General features: G+C 41.9%; 1 protein-coding gene across 1 annotated transcript in view; it reads right to left on the bottom strand.

The window, feature by feature from the left end:
* KIF26A (kinesin family member 26A) overlaps nucleotides 1-12,416 on the bottom strand; it is a gene marked incomplete at its 5' end in the record, with an annotated part of 64,452 nt that extends 52,036 nt beyond the window's left edge. The window contains one exon of the mRNA XM_010138323.1: nucleotides 11,916-12,416. Within this exon, the coding sequence (XP_010136625.1) occupies nucleotides 11,916-12,416 (501 nt within the window). The remainder of the gene's footprint in view (nucleotides 1-11,915) is intronic.
* Between the last annotated feature and the right edge of the window lie 3,097 nt (nucleotides 12,417-15,513).

Raw genomic sequence — 15,513 nt, 5'->3', positions numbered from 1 at the left:
TCCTGAGGACATGGGAGCAGAGCTAGACATGCTGAATTTTGGCTGGCAGCATCCACACACACCACTGGGGTTGGCAGGGCCACAACAAGCAATGATACCATGACTTGTTCCCAGTTAAGATGGCCAAAGGCTGGGGTAGAGGGCAGGAAGAGACAGAGGCGACATGACATCCTCAGGCTGCAGAGGTGTGCTTGGCAGAGCAAGGGCATCCCCTGCCCCATCCCCAGTTCCCAGCACACAGGTTCCCTGCCGTGACCAGATGGCAGGAAACATCTGCCCAGGTTTAAACAAGACAGACTAGTCCAAAATTACACTACAGAGAAGTTGGCCATAGATTAAATTTCCAGGTACACAGTACACTGTCAGGCCGTTGCCATCTGAAGGACAATTACAAGCCTAAAGAGCTCTTTACAAGTTTGAAGTGCAAAGCCAAAAACTAAGTGATGATGTTTCCAGTTTCCTGAATATTTCCATTCTCTGAACATTGACCTTTGTCCAGGGATCCAGAAGAGCCAAGCTAGGTGCTGCCACTGCCTCTCTGTAACGTGTGCAAACCATGTGCCTGGCAACAGGCAAGAAAAACATGGGAATATAAAAATCTAGAGAAAAACAGATCAATCCCAAGACAGTACTCGTGGTAAAAGAAAACCAGAAGGTTGGATAGAGCTGCAAAAGAAAGGAATCAGACATGATGTCTAAATGTAAGTATCAAGAATAGATTCTCAGAAGAGGGAATTGAGAAAATTAGAAAAGCGTCAATGAGTCTGACACACATCTCTGTAATCAGAGTCAGAACTCAGTACAATTTATTTTATTTCAAAAAATTGGTCCCATGATGAAAATATTCAACAGGGTTTCAACAGTGAATTGGAGGTGATGCTCTAGCAAGATCAAGCCTAAGTCTGTACTGGAGCTTTTTCTTTTCTTTTTAAGTTGTTTTTTAGCCCCTTCTGACTATACAGAATTTTTAGTATTTGCTTTAACTCCCCTTTCAGACTAGAACGTTACAGCCAATTAAATTGTAAAAACTGCTTAATCTAATGATTTTGCAAGATGTTAAATCTACTGTTTGCATAAGATAAAACAATAATTTTCCCTCTAAATGATTCATTCTAAGACTCTTATGACCTACTACCACTAATTGGAACAAACGTGATGTAAATGTCTATCTGGATAATGCTTATGCTATAAACCATGTTTACCCATAAGCGTGGATAAGTCCTCCATACATCTTCTGTGTGAAGCATCTCCTCCTGACTAGCATTATGTAAAGTTAACAGTGCAGCATACACCAAGATGAAGTGAGACGTGTTCTGGATGAACTTTTTACTGCCATTTGACAATGTTTGTGCCAGGGCTCATTATAAAATAACTAGGACATTTTATAACTACAATACACTACTGTAGTCATTGTATAACCTGCAGCTGCCAAGAGGTAACGAGAATGTCTAAACCTGCAGCTTCAGACTTTTATGTGCATCTTGTGTTCAATGTACATCAACCGTAGAGCATAATATTCCTTCCCCAAAAAACAGGTTTTCAGTCTTGCTAATGCCTGGCTTATTATTATTGACCTCTGAAGACAAGGCAGAAAGGGAAAAATCTCAGAGAAGTGAAATTAAATAGAAATATAGGAGGGCCCATCTGCTGTCACAGAGTGGAAAGTCGTTTAGGAGGTCCAAAGACAACCTCACGGTCCTTGTTTTTTTTTATTAATAGCTGAATTATTAAAACAGGTTAAAGGTTTGGAACTTCACCACTAAAAATCTCTAGTGGCCTGTGCTTCATGCACAGAAAGGACCTCATCCTGCAACTGCAGGGACCATGTGCCCACCTGCATCCAGTGCTGGTGTCCTTGGCAGTACAAGAACAGAGAACCAGCAGCTTGTCCTCCTCCAATCAAGGGCTCTTGATCTCAGTCTGACACAGATCTCTCCTCAATCACGCTCCTTGGTCCCTGCGAAATTTCTAAGGTTTTGAGTAGGCCTCGTTTGTCTGTGAAACACCTATTTCTTCTTTCCTTCCACGTGCCCATATTCTCAGGCTGGAAGGTCTCTAAAGCCAGAGCTCTGGTAGCACAAAGATGCCACCAGGCAACAGACCAATTACTTCACATTTCAGCCACTTAGGACACCAGTACCGTAAGAGGCAGCAAGTGATGCTTTGTTTTTTCCTTCTTCACAGCTATTTGACCACCAGTCACACAAACTTCACCCTCCCATCTGCACATATCAATCTACCACCTGGAAAGTCAGGAGGACATGAAAAAGGGATATTAAGAACAACATAGATCACGCTGTGCATAAACACTCTCACATTGGGACTTTTCACATACCGCAGCTTTAAAACAGTCAAGCTAGAGGAACTATTGCTTATAACACCTCCAGGCAAGCATCAGAAAGTGCTGCCCAGAGCCCTCCGTGCTGACACAGATTACAATAGTTACAGCCTCCAAAGACAAAGAAAACCAGCACTGCTCTGCTGAGAGTGTTTTAATTTACAATTGTGGTCAAAATTAAAAATTAACTGTATATGCAAGTGGACAAATATACAGTTTAATCCCTGCTTTTTGTCAGAGGCTGATATGAGCAAGCAAAGAAATTCATTAACAAGCTCATAATAATGCAAATTTCTGTCAGTTTAGGATTGGGTTTCCTACAAGAAGACAAATGCTTTTCCATTACGACCAGCTTCCACAGGCCAGATGCATCTCTAACAGCAGCAAAACGCAGGACACATACAGAGCTTTGAATCAGGAGAACTTGTGCCTCCTTCCTGACTCCGAAACAAAATTCCCAAATGACTTTAGGCAACTCAGCCAAAATCTCACTGTGCCTTGATTACTCTCTATTCAGCAAAGTAGAATAATCATGGTTCCAAGAACTACAGGTCTCACAATTTTATTACAATGATTATATTGTTATATATATTTGTTGACATATAATGTCGGCAAAGTTGGACAGAGACTGTTGTACCTGACTTCTATTTCAATCATGCTTGAACTGCTTGTACATTAGATGTAAGTGCTTTAAAGAGGACATCCCTTGGAATCAATTTGCCTGACAGCTACCACAGGCAAGGCACCCACTGGCTAGAATCTCACTGCAAAAGGTACATGCCCTCATTATCTTAAGGGAAAACCAGGACTTTAATACATCCAAATCTAGAGAACAAGATTCAGTTACAGACAAGCTCATGACGCAGCATTAAGTTTGCAAACACAGGGATAGCTCTGCGTGATCATTGTTGGAAGGACATTGAAGTCCCAAATTTGGCATGGAGATGTGCAGAAGCTGCTCTTTTCTTGTGGCTGTTCCCTGCTGACCTGCTCTTTAGTCCCCATGTGGGAATTGTGTAACCCGGGTGCAGAGACTAATGATTCACCGTGACTAGAGTGAAATCTGCAAGCCTATAGATGTCTCGGAGCTCTTTCAAGTAGCCACATACCACGGCAGTAATGAGGAACTCCAGAAGAACTTCCCAAATGTGAGCGGCCAAAGAAGTGTCAGGTGAGATTCGACATAGATAATCCTGTGTATTTAGGGAAAAATAACATAAGTAACTCTTAAACGATGCTGAACTCAAAACTTTCAGCTACAGCTTGGAAGCTCTACAGGTCACTGACAGTTCCTCCGACGTCAAGATGTAGCAGCAACCAAAAAACACCAAACAAATTTTGGACATCACGAGACAGAACACAAAGCACAAGAGTGTCCACACACTGAGTGCTAGGTGCAGTCCTAGTCCTGCATCTCAAGAGAGAGTTAGTGGAGTACGGGAAATGATAGACACGAGCAAGTAAATGGTCAAGAAGATGGAGCATCTGCCTCAGGAGGAGAGATGAAAGAGGATGGAACTCTCCTTTGGAGAGTGGAAGGCTGAAGGAGGCCTGACTGAGGTTTACAAAGTCGTCCAGGTGGTGGATAAGCTGAAAGAGAGTACTCCTTTGCACTGGGATAGGGAACTCGTGGAACCTGCTGATAGAGCAGGCAGCGGAAGCAAAGAGTGTCAGTAGGATCAGAGAGGGATTAGATACACTCCTGAACAGCAAGTCCATGAACAGATACTAAAAGGGAACGGATAGGGATGTGTCCCTGAGACTTTCCCAGCTGCACATTGAGGGGAGAATGAGCAGACTGCAGAAAGCAGCCAGGCTCTGCAGCTCTCCCCTAAATACCATTTCCAGCTCCACTGCTGGAGACAGCCCTGGGCTAGACAGGCTGTGGCTGAGGCCCAGTAGGGTATTTATGATGTTCTTTCCATCCCATAAAATCTTCTCACTAGAGTCTTTCTTAGCTGAACTAGTAATAGGAAGTTTTTCTAGTCCCAGAGGCCCCCACGAACACTCCAGAGTGATCAGATGTCTACACAGGTACTCTGCAGACTAACTAAACCCAGACCCTGCATAAGCCAGGCATCAAAAGAGCCACTCTCCCCTCCTTTATCCTTCCACTGTCATCTTCCCTGCTACAACTGCCAACTGCCTTGCCCAACTTTACCACCATTGCTTTTGAGAAGCAGAAGGGGAAGGTTATGAATGACAGATCCATTATCTTTGCCCAACACCACCAAAACCACAGCAATGGACTCCTGCCTACAGTGCCTTTCAAACACTTCCTTCAACTAAGGTATCAGAAAAGAACAAACTCATCCACTTTTGAGATAGTGGCAGCTATGCAAAAATCAGAGGAATCAACTCAAAAGCGTTTGAGCACCAAGCAAAAGTAATAATAATAGGTCAGCTTTGGAAAATGCCTAACCACAACATCAATTGGTAAAATAATTTATATGGACTCATTTCCCTGGAAGTGTTTCACACTTGAATCTTACAAGTACTACTCTCGGATTCAAAGCAAACCTCTAATTATCGATCCTTCGTTACACTGGGAAATTACTTCATCGTAGTTTTAAAGTTCTATTTATAAGTTTAATAATCTCATCATTGATTACAGTGACTGTATTCTAATTATAAATCCATTATCTCCTCAACAATGACATAAAATCAATAATGCACGTAAATGAGGAAAAAAAGGAATTTAAATGCATACATTAATGTCATTTCGAGTAGCACTATTTTATGCACCATCTCTAACAAAACTGTGTCACATCATTAGCAATAATGTGAAAAATCTTTTTCAATTAACAGAGCTGATTTGACGCTATGTTCAGTAAAGTGGCAATCCATTCCATTAAACACACTCATATGAAATCCTTGAAACATCTATGAACTCTATCTATACATCATAAATCCTCTCCTAAGTGCTGAAACAGAAACGTAGATACATTTTGTATCGATGCTTTTTAAACCTCCTTTCAGAAGCTACCACCCAGGGCGTTTCAGTGATCCCAGCTGCAAATAACAAAGAGCGTCAATATTTGCCACATGCTCAGCCACTCAGTCCACAAAACAACATGAGATGCTTTCGGCAATGCTCACACTGCACAGCTTGACTATCTGGAGGCCCATGACCTCAATATGCCATCATTCCAGTACACAGCCTATGGAGCAACTGTTAAATGCAAAGCACTTTCCAGAAAATGTATGATCAATCCTATTTTACGCAAACAGGATGACTGGGCAATCCACACCTGCATCTAGCCATGTGAATCCGTGCCTTCCACATGGTATTCAGAGACCACTACCAAAGACTTTCTCTCTACCAGCCTCCACAAAACTAAGGTCTGAGCTCAGCCTAAATTTAGCTGGTTTCCGTTCTGCGTTAACCTCTGAAAACAAAGGGCATCATTCAGCTCCAGCCCACCCTTAACAACCAGTGTAGCCAGTGCAGAGCAATGGTAGCCTCATAAAAGTACTTCTACACCAGAGAGTCCTTCTCAAATGTGGGATGACACTTTTGAGCTCCAGCCAAAAAGTAGAAGCCTTCCTTGTAAGGTAATTTCTAATTTTGGGGTGACCTGGGATGTGTTATCAACAATTCTCCAGTTCACTGGAGAATTAATTCATAGAACACATGCACAGTATAAATGGACCAGCGGGAAGCAAAGGAAGCTGAAGGGAACTAAGTGATCAGAAAAAGGTCATGCCTAAGAAACTAGAGTCCAAAGGCAGGAGTAGAAAATTTAAATATTCTAGGTAAAAAAAAAGGAGGGAATTTTTTATCTTAGCGTAGCTTACAATACAGTTGCTGGGTGAGAGAATTACCTGTGGGCCAAAGGTAAATCCAATGGATTATCATTTGCATGTAATCCCTGAAGTCTGCTTGTCTTAAATCTGCCTCTGATGAGTACAGGTGAAGTCTGGGCCAACATTCTTCATTATTGCTTGTTGACTTCTATCGTCAACAAAGGCGAGTACGGACTTGTTTCCCTGTGAGAGCTGTAATAACAACTGCTTAGCCTCGAGGGGTGAAGGATCAAAAGAACTGTTCTCAGGTGGTAATTTGAGCCACAAGAGGGGCTGAGTCCTGCGAATAGTTGCCTGTCCCACAACTGTAAAACCAATACTATGGCAGGAGTGTCAAATACACACTATAAAGACATGCAATCCACATCCCCGCCTAAGAAAACACTCATTGCCATCTTGTAGCCAATACCCTTTCTGACAAATCTTAACATTTTTCCCACATCACTCTGATACCTGGGAATACATTAAAAAGTAACTTCATTTTCACCTTCAGCATCCCGCAGTGGGGGCAATTGAGAAAGAGAGACCACAAAGACCTGAGCATCTCCACAAAACAGAAGCTGCAGGGGCAGGGTCTCGCTGACTCTGAACGAACGCACGGTGCTGGTAGCAGCGTCATCCTCCCACATCACACCCCTCCCTCTGTATTGGCTAAGGCAGCAAAGTGCAATGCAAGGCATTACCACTCAGCTGAGATAAAACAGCCTCAGGAAAGGTCTCTTCCACGGGGGCTATAAATTAGGTTAGTATGAGAAAGCATTTAGTAACTTGGATCAAAAGGTTTCCTCCTGCTGTTCAGACTTGTTACAGAGAATGACCAGCACTAACTTTGAAGATTATGTTATTTTGCCACCCCCTCTCCTTTATGTACTTCCTCTACAAGAGCAGTAACACCACTAAAGCTGAAGGGAAAACAGAAAAGCCTGTATGCAGCCCTGGCCCTAACACCTGCCTGGGCCTTGCTACTGAATTCTGCCGAACCAAGTTGTTATATACTGTATATGGAGCCTGAGAAATGTCCCAAAGCTCAAAGTCATCCAGATGTCTCACAGACAAGATTTATGGTCGAAGCAATATATTGTTTCATTTCAAAATATATTTCATGCACTGTATTAACAAAAGGTCACTGAGAAAGCTATCAAGAAGGATTTTAAAAATTAATTTAAAAATCCATGTGGTATGACATTCAAAGTAAAAAAGTAAATGCTGGGAAGTAAATCTTGTCATTCTTCTGTTTTCCAGAGTCAGCTTTTTATTGCATCTTCTGAGCAAAATGTAAGTCACCATTGCTATAAACAAAGAGGATTCAAGGAAAGTCAAACCGAGGCTGAACTACCCTCTTAGAGTAAGGTAAGCAGAAGACTTACTCCTAGGAACTACGGGAAAGCTTGAATTGTGACTAAAATAACTGAACCAGGCCATAAACTTACACCTAACTTCGATGAATACCCTCAAGGACATGCAATGGACTTTTGATGATTTTACAATTTTCTATACATATGTTTTGAAAGCTTTACTTATGTCCCTTTCAATTTTCACCAATTTCATAATGGTGCATTTTTAAATATACTTTTTAAAGCAACTTAGAAACTGGTAAAGATTCAAGGAGCCACAATATTCAGCCTTACCCAGTACCAATCGTACACATCGAAATTAGAAATACAGTGTGACAAGGATTTAATTCTGCATAAGATGGAAGAAAAGGCGATTAGCAAAACTCTATTTCACTGTGACGTCTTTATAGCACATGGTGTGGCCACTTAACCACTTCTGTGCGGTGCCTAACATGGAATACTTATAACACCATCATTTGAAAGCATACAGTAAAACCTCTTTTTTCCACACTATGTGCAAATACTTCTAACAGGTGTACCAAGTATTTTCAGTGGTTTTAATGTTCTACATCTCTCCTACCTCAGATTCCAACATATCTAGGAAGTCTGAACTCCCCTTGCTCCTCTGCTTCTGTGTTAAACTGAGTGGCAACGCTGAGCACTGCTCACACGGATTTTTTTTCATCTGAGTAGTAAACTTATATTCACTTGTCAGGTCCAGAATTAAAAACATCAATGTAAAACTACTTATGAAAGTTGTCAGCCATCCACTACCAATCAGCTGTCTTACCCAGAGTTAATAGCAGCTCCGTTCCCTCCACAGTCCTCGCTGTCTGGTCAGACTACTCATCACCGCTACTGGTGATTATTTTTTGTAATTTTTTACAACAGGCCACTTGGGTAAAGCAGTTGATTACATCTTCACCTTTTGCACCTTGGTTGCAATCCTAGTCTTCCCCTCCCCGGACCTTCCTCCAGATCCTTAATTACTGTTCCCTTTCACAGCTCCCAAAGTCCCTGGTTATTATTTCGGTTTGAACAGCACCCACACTATGCTTTGACGACACATTCCTGTTAAAAAAATTTATAATCTATATAATGGATTTTCACACTTGAACTCCAAACATATATTAAAAATTTATGATGTCCTGCACTCCTGACCCCCAACATTCAGCCCAGAAGTGTTTTTGCAACCGTAAGTGACGTTACGAGGTAATACATGCAAGTTTGGGGGCGGGGGGAGATAGGAAGAGCAGAAATCAAGTCATTTTTTTTCCTCTCTGCAGACTGTTCCACTACTGCCACTATTAAAACTAACCATAAAAAAAATATATATAGATCCAGGAGAAATGTTTGTAAATACAAGGTCTCCTGAGGTTTGGCAGCCATACTCTGTGGTGTATTTTCACGTCCACAAGGCGCTGGGCACACAGCACCCCACATCAGCCACCCATGCAAGAGTTTGCTCTGCATCACCCACTGGGCTCTGCCCGCACCAGCAGAAAGCCACAGGTGCCTTTGGCGGACAAGGCAAAGCAAGCCAAGACAGACATCCAAAATGAGGAGGACAAAGCACCATCCAAAGTGCCCATTGCTCCCCCACAACTACAAAGGAAGATTCATTAATTAGCTTAGAATAAACACCCATCTTTTGGGCAGCTAAAAATAGCTGAGATGAACCCCAGACTTCACTTGTGTCCATCTCCCCATCCTTGGAAAATTAATCATATGCAGCACTGAGTTCAATTACGTAGAGGTAAGGCGTTTGGCTAACAGTGACCTACAAGGGAGTTCACACCTGTTTCAAGAACCCCCTTTGGTAAGAAAACAAGGCAGAAGTAGAGATTCCCAGTGAAATAAGGATATTTACAGAGTCGTCAGAATAATTCATATCACAACCAAGGAAAACCTAGGAAAAGGGCCACCTTTTTCTTGTGCATTTGTGCAGTACCTTGCCTAAATGGGGGCTGAAGACTCCATTATGCCTTCGTCACATCACAGATAATAAATATTACACTCAATACTGCCCTTCCTGCTGCAGTTCTTCTTGCTTTAGAATTCCCCTACCCAGAACAGCTTTGCCCCACAAGATTATGGGAAAGGTTACCAAAGACAGACCAAAGTATGTATAACCACAGCTCTCTCCTGGGTCACTCTTAAAACTAAACCCTGTCTCCAGCTTCAGGAAGAATAGCCAAAATCATCTCTCTAACCAGGTTTAAAAAAAAAAAAAAAAAACAACAAAAAAAACCCACACAAGTAAACTTTTTTAATAGGAAAAGAAGTTCAGCCCTGACTATCAGTAGGAGCTGGGGAACCCCAGTCTTTGCAAAATAAGATGAGGCAAGATGAGCATTGGACAAGAGCATTCTGCTGTGGATGCTGTCCCACTAAGGGCTATACTAGCTGATGGCTGGAATCCCTCCAATCCTATTTTCTTCAACATCTGTGATTCCTTTTGCAGGAAAAGTGTAGGGGAAGCACTTTCTGCCTCACCCACCCTAACAGCTTCATCAGACTCAAGGCTCTTAGTACAGAAGGCAGTAGGAGAATTCAGACAGACACAGAAAGCACAATCTGGGAAGAGACAAACAGAGTCTTCAGTAATTACACGTGGGCTTAAACTAATTAAAATGAATTAAGAATTAAAAAAAGAGAGAGAGAGAGCGCGCAAGAACACAACTGAAGCCTAGCTTCTAAATCTAAACTGTCCTTGCAGGTGACTGGATCACATCCAAGCAGCCTCCAACACTCACAGTGTAACAGTGTCGGTCCTTTCATTAAAGGTCACTATTTTCCAGGCCACTGAGTTTCTTTGCACATTTCTAGATCACACTTAAGCTCTCTGGCATTATATGCATTTTCCCTTCACAGGGGTTAAATGAGGCAACTCAGTTTTATCTTGGAATAACGCAGTGGTTAGGGAAAACCACATCTATCAGTCAGCATAGTTAAGCAGGAGGAAATCTGGAGCTGGCTGTTAGTGAATTATTTAAGACAAGAATAAGGGCAAACATGAAATGAGCAGAGAAATGGAAATACTTCTGCTTTTAGAGTGCAGGCTTCTTAACCCAGTAGCTTTCCAATTTTTTTCCTACACTTCTGTGATATACACAGAATTTAAAAGACAAAAGGTAACATCATATACCTTACACTGGCCAAACTGGTCCCTAACACATGGAGCAGCATTTTAGAGAAAAGCACTCAGAGCAGCAGTTCCCCATAAACCATGAAGAGCTGAACGGGCCAGATTTTTCCCTTCCCTCAGTGCAAAATCATCAGAGAGGTATCTGACATCAGTGGAGATTCACTGGATTTAAATGGGGACCCCTCAAAGGTGGGATGTATATGCAGTCACAAATTTCCATGTGAGAGAGAAGTATGGGAGGGAATCAGGTCTCCAAGCCTTTTCTGAAAGGAAACACAACAGCTGCCCTGTAAAAGTAATGCTACACAGCAGAACTCTTAAATATTTATCTCTGATGATCTTGGAGCTCAACCAGCTGAAGCTCCCACGCGATATTAGGTAGTGTTTATATACAACAGTGCATAAGGCATTATGTTAAATTTAAAGCTGTCTGGCACCAACATACCTTGTCCTAAAAGATCTGCTACATCTTTAAGTTAAAACCATGACTTCTGTTTGTACACATTTCATCATTACTCCCCTGTTCACTACCACGTGAAAATAGTTTAGGAATAAATCTTAGTCAGAATCAGTCAACGTATCCTCCTTCTTAGCACAATTCCATAGATAGTCACAAATCTGTAATGAACTTGCTTTTAAAGGTAACATGCGCCTCTATAAAGCTTCTTCATTTCCCACAAGAGTTCTTAAAATACACACAGAATACAGGAAATCAACATCAATACTTAAAACCCAAGTGCAACGACATTTACAGGCACGTGGTTCTGAAGCCACTTTCTGAACACCCTCCTTTACAGCAAACTGTTTTGCAGCACATCTATCTAACCTGAAGATTAAGGCTCGCTCTCACAGTCTGTCAAAAGCATTTGCTGAACTGAGCACAGCCCTAGAAGCTCAGCTTGAGGGTCAAGTTGATCTTTGATATAATCCCACGAAGCTCCCAGATTTTCATATGTGACAAACTTGGCCTTTTATGTTTTTCTAACAGGACCACCAGGTATGTGACAACCAAATAACATCACCTGCATACATGTAGCTAAAAATAGGTGCAAAAATATCTGAGGAAAGGATCTCACCATATGAGATAAGAAAGCAAATTCCTTGCGACATCTGACAGAACATCATCCAAAGCTCTTTTTCAGCTCTTGAAACATCATCTAGTTTACCATTAGCTGATCCCCTCTTAGATAAATATGTATACATCTGAAATTTTAGCTTTCTCTGTATATCCAGACACATGTAAACATAACACAAAGCATCTTCATTATCTTACTACTAGACTACTTACTAGACAAGCCTGAGGCAGGAAGCTGTTCACCCTGGAGATACTCCACATGCCCTCGAGGTACTGCTGAGCTTGAATGGTGACAGAGCTCAAAGCGCTGCTGAGACCGCTGGGGGCCACCGTGACTTGAACACTGGAGTTCGGAAAACTGCCTGTGCCTTGAGACCACCCAAGTCCTTTTTTCCTCTCCACTCCAGAGAAGATACTCGGCGACTTTCCAGGCTGCCTGGTCACCTGCCCAGTAATGAGCGGCAGGTCCCTCTGGGAAGGGACAGTGACCATCCTGGGTACCATGCTGGTCACTGCCCCGGCACCGGGCGGGAGGTCGGGCATTTCTGGGTAGCTGGCTTGATTGAGGGTGTGCATCATCTGAATGGCTTCCTGCTTCAGCTGATTCAAGTGAGTGGCACAAGTTTCGCATCTGCTCTCTCCTTCATTCCTGTTTTTCTGTAAATAGTCAGGCACTTGAAGCTTGTCAAAAATTAAAGCTGATAATCGTGGGTCCTAAAGAAGTCGGGAAAGGCAGAAAAAATATATCAAGTTAAAACAATGCAGAAAGATAAAAAGAAAGAAAGAGACAAACGTTCTCTGATTTTCTCTCCACCCATGGAAGTACTTTAAATCTATTCTGTTAACTCTCAAGCTTTTTCCCCCCAAAACACCCTAAAAGACTCACAGGACACGGTAGATTAATAAGCCGTATGTGAATTCATTTGTATGAGACCCAGCATGAAAATTATCATCAGAATTAAACAGTGGAGCAGTGGTGTACTTCATAACTACTCATTCTTCTAATTAACTCTCCTTTGGAGACATCTAATGTGCCTGTGTTTCCCTTGCTCAGGAATAATGTTAGTTGAGATGCTGAACCTGCAAATATCACAATGTGTTTCAAAGGCACACCACCATCTTAAATCCAGGAAAATTAGACTTTAAAGTATTTTTTAAAAATTAGTGCTTGACCTGGTAAATGTTTCATTGTCCTCACCCTCAGAAGTAATTAATCAAGTGGCATAAAAAACAGTTTACATGGTGCTGCCCACAGCGGGCTCCTCTGCTAGCTAAGGACCGGTTATTTCTGATCTTTGCAACCCAGATGGTTACAATATTCCTGTACGCTACAGTTGCTTTGATGAGAAATAGATTCGAGCCTACAACCATGTGTGAAGGTGTGACAATGTGCACACAAAGCTGATTTAAAAGCAACACCTATTTTCTTTCCACAGAGCACTTTTTCCTCCCCTTCCACTTGCTAGTTCATTTTAAGGTTGCCCAGACATTTTAAAACTCAGCTCTGTGTTTCTAGTTCAGAGATAGAATTACCTACCTCCTGAAACACACAAACACTTCCCATCCCAAGCCTGCTACTGTAAAATTAGTCAAAAGATTAAAACCAGCCCTGCTGTAAATCTGCTATCAAGACTGATGCCATGCAGTAAAACAGAACCAACTTCACACACTCTCGTTGAGCTCTCTAAACAATTAAGGTTTTAATGAAATCACAGCACAGCCAAAGGTTTATTTGTATAATTATTTTAAGTGAAAATATTTAATTTGCTTGTTAATAATGAGGGCACACAAAGCTAGTAAGTCAGACATCCAACATGTGCTCAGGGTATCCCCAGATCATTATTCATTTTTAAAAATGCATTACTTTATGCCAAGCTGCAATTGCTCTCTAGGAAATGAACGTTCTATTAGAAAACTAACTAATTCTGGTTTTAATTACAACACACATCAATAAAACTCTTTCAAGAAGTCTTGGCACTGGTTCTTTGGCTTTGCTCATTCTCTTTCAACTGGGCTATTTCCCTTTGCTCTGAATTCAGAAAGCCCTAGAACACTGCCTAACTTCTGCAGCAGCACGGAATTCATCTCATCTTCAGCTGCTGGACTACTCCTGCAACAGTTTTTAATCTATCTCACAACACACAGTACAGTCCGATACACTGCGAGTATATCTAGCATCGCACCATTCCGCAGCCAAAAGCCATTTAAAAAAGTTGCTCTTTCCACAATGATCTGAATTATTATTTACTGACTTAAAAAAATACATCTCGGGGTAAGGAAAGCTACTGCTGCTGATGAGTGAACAATAATTTGCATTCACATTAGTGAAACAGATTACGAAATCATGTGAAAGACACTGTTTCATTTTTGTCTCTTTATTGAGGTTTAGATCTTGGTAAAAGTGCCTTTGAAGTTGCACTATTTGCCTACACTCATGAGCAAGAAAATTCTTCCCCTCCAAACCTCCCAGAAGACAGTAATACTAAATTAACAGATATTAGTCAGGGAAAAAAGTAATTAATATTTTAGAAACTTTCTTCTAACCCTTCAGCAGAAAGTGCTATTGGTTTGACTTTAAAACACGCAGACTCAGTGCTGCAAGCACTACTGAGCCTCAGGCAAAACAAAGGCCACTCAGTCTATCTCCCAAGAAAAACAAACAGCACCTCGCTCTCCAGAAACCTTTCCAAGGGAGAGCCCTCTGAGCAAATTCTTGCTGAGGCTGACACACAGCATCTATTCAAACAGCCCCAGCAAACAGCATCTTCCAGCGCCGGGTGCCCCGTCTGCAGCCAGGCACATCCCAGCGCCCGCTCCTTTGATCCAAGTTGGGCACACGAGGAAGCACCTGCAGGTCCCGACTGCGTGAGCCTCATCTGGCAATGTTTAAATTGCTATCAAATGTCAAAAGTTTCAAATAAGCAGTTAAAGCGAATTACTAGGTGAAACAGGCTCCTCATTTAAAAGAAATTACTTCTTTTGATGTAAAGAAAATTAATGACCCCAATTCTAGTTCCATAAACACAGTTTACAGTGTAAGGCAGATCAGTCAGGCCCGTCTTGCAGTTACAAGGAAATCGAGTGGATGCCGTATTAAAGGGAGGAACAAAAAAATTTTAAAAAAAGTATTTAGTTCAAAAATTACACAGAGCAAACCATATAAGCACAAGGTATGCCAAATTTAAACCTTCTAATTTATTTATAGGGGAAAAAAAAAAAGACAAGCCATTTAATTTCCAGTGCTTGTATTTTCCCAAGCATTTACAAGCCTTTTAACTCACTCTGTCCAGTCTCTGTGATCCCCAGTTTGCCTCTGCAGCATCCTCCTCCACCACCTCACCGAGAACCCAGCTGTACAGTTAGATTACTTTTATTTTTCCACTCCGTGCAACAAAAACACCTGGCTAATGGTTGGGCGTGAAGGGCAGAGGAAACACAAGTTACTGTTAAAAACATTAACCATAACTTAAAAGTTAAGCCAGCCCCATTAAAGAGGTTTTACTACCCAGTGACAATGCCTGGTCCCGGGGAGCCCCTGCTTCAGCAGCTCATGCCCTAACAAGGCTGGAGTGGAAGTTACACTCTCTCGTTTTATAGAGGGAAGAAATAAAACTTGAGCGACCAAATGTGTCAGAGGCACACATGGGAGGGGGGAAGCAGTTACAGCCATCCTCGTTACAGCTCTGCCGGCAGAGAGGCAAGCCAGACAAAGGGGGTCTGCAAGTCCCTGGAGGGGACTGGCACAAAAATTAAACACACGAACCTCTCTTCCAAACAGTGCCCCAAAAGCAATTTAGTCTGCTGTGCTACA

The sequence above is a fragment of the Buceros rhinoceros genome, unplaced genomic scaffold, assembly GCF_000710305.1.
Source record: "Buceros rhinoceros silvestris isolate BGI_N320 unplaced genomic scaffold, ASM71030v1 scaffold966, whole genome shotgun sequence".
NCBI classification, from domain to species: Eukaryota; Metazoa; Chordata; class Aves; order Bucerotiformes; family Bucerotidae; genus Buceros; species Buceros rhinoceros.
The sequence above is the reverse complement of the archived record's forward strand: the minus strand, read 5'-3'. Positions and strand labels throughout refer to the sequence as shown.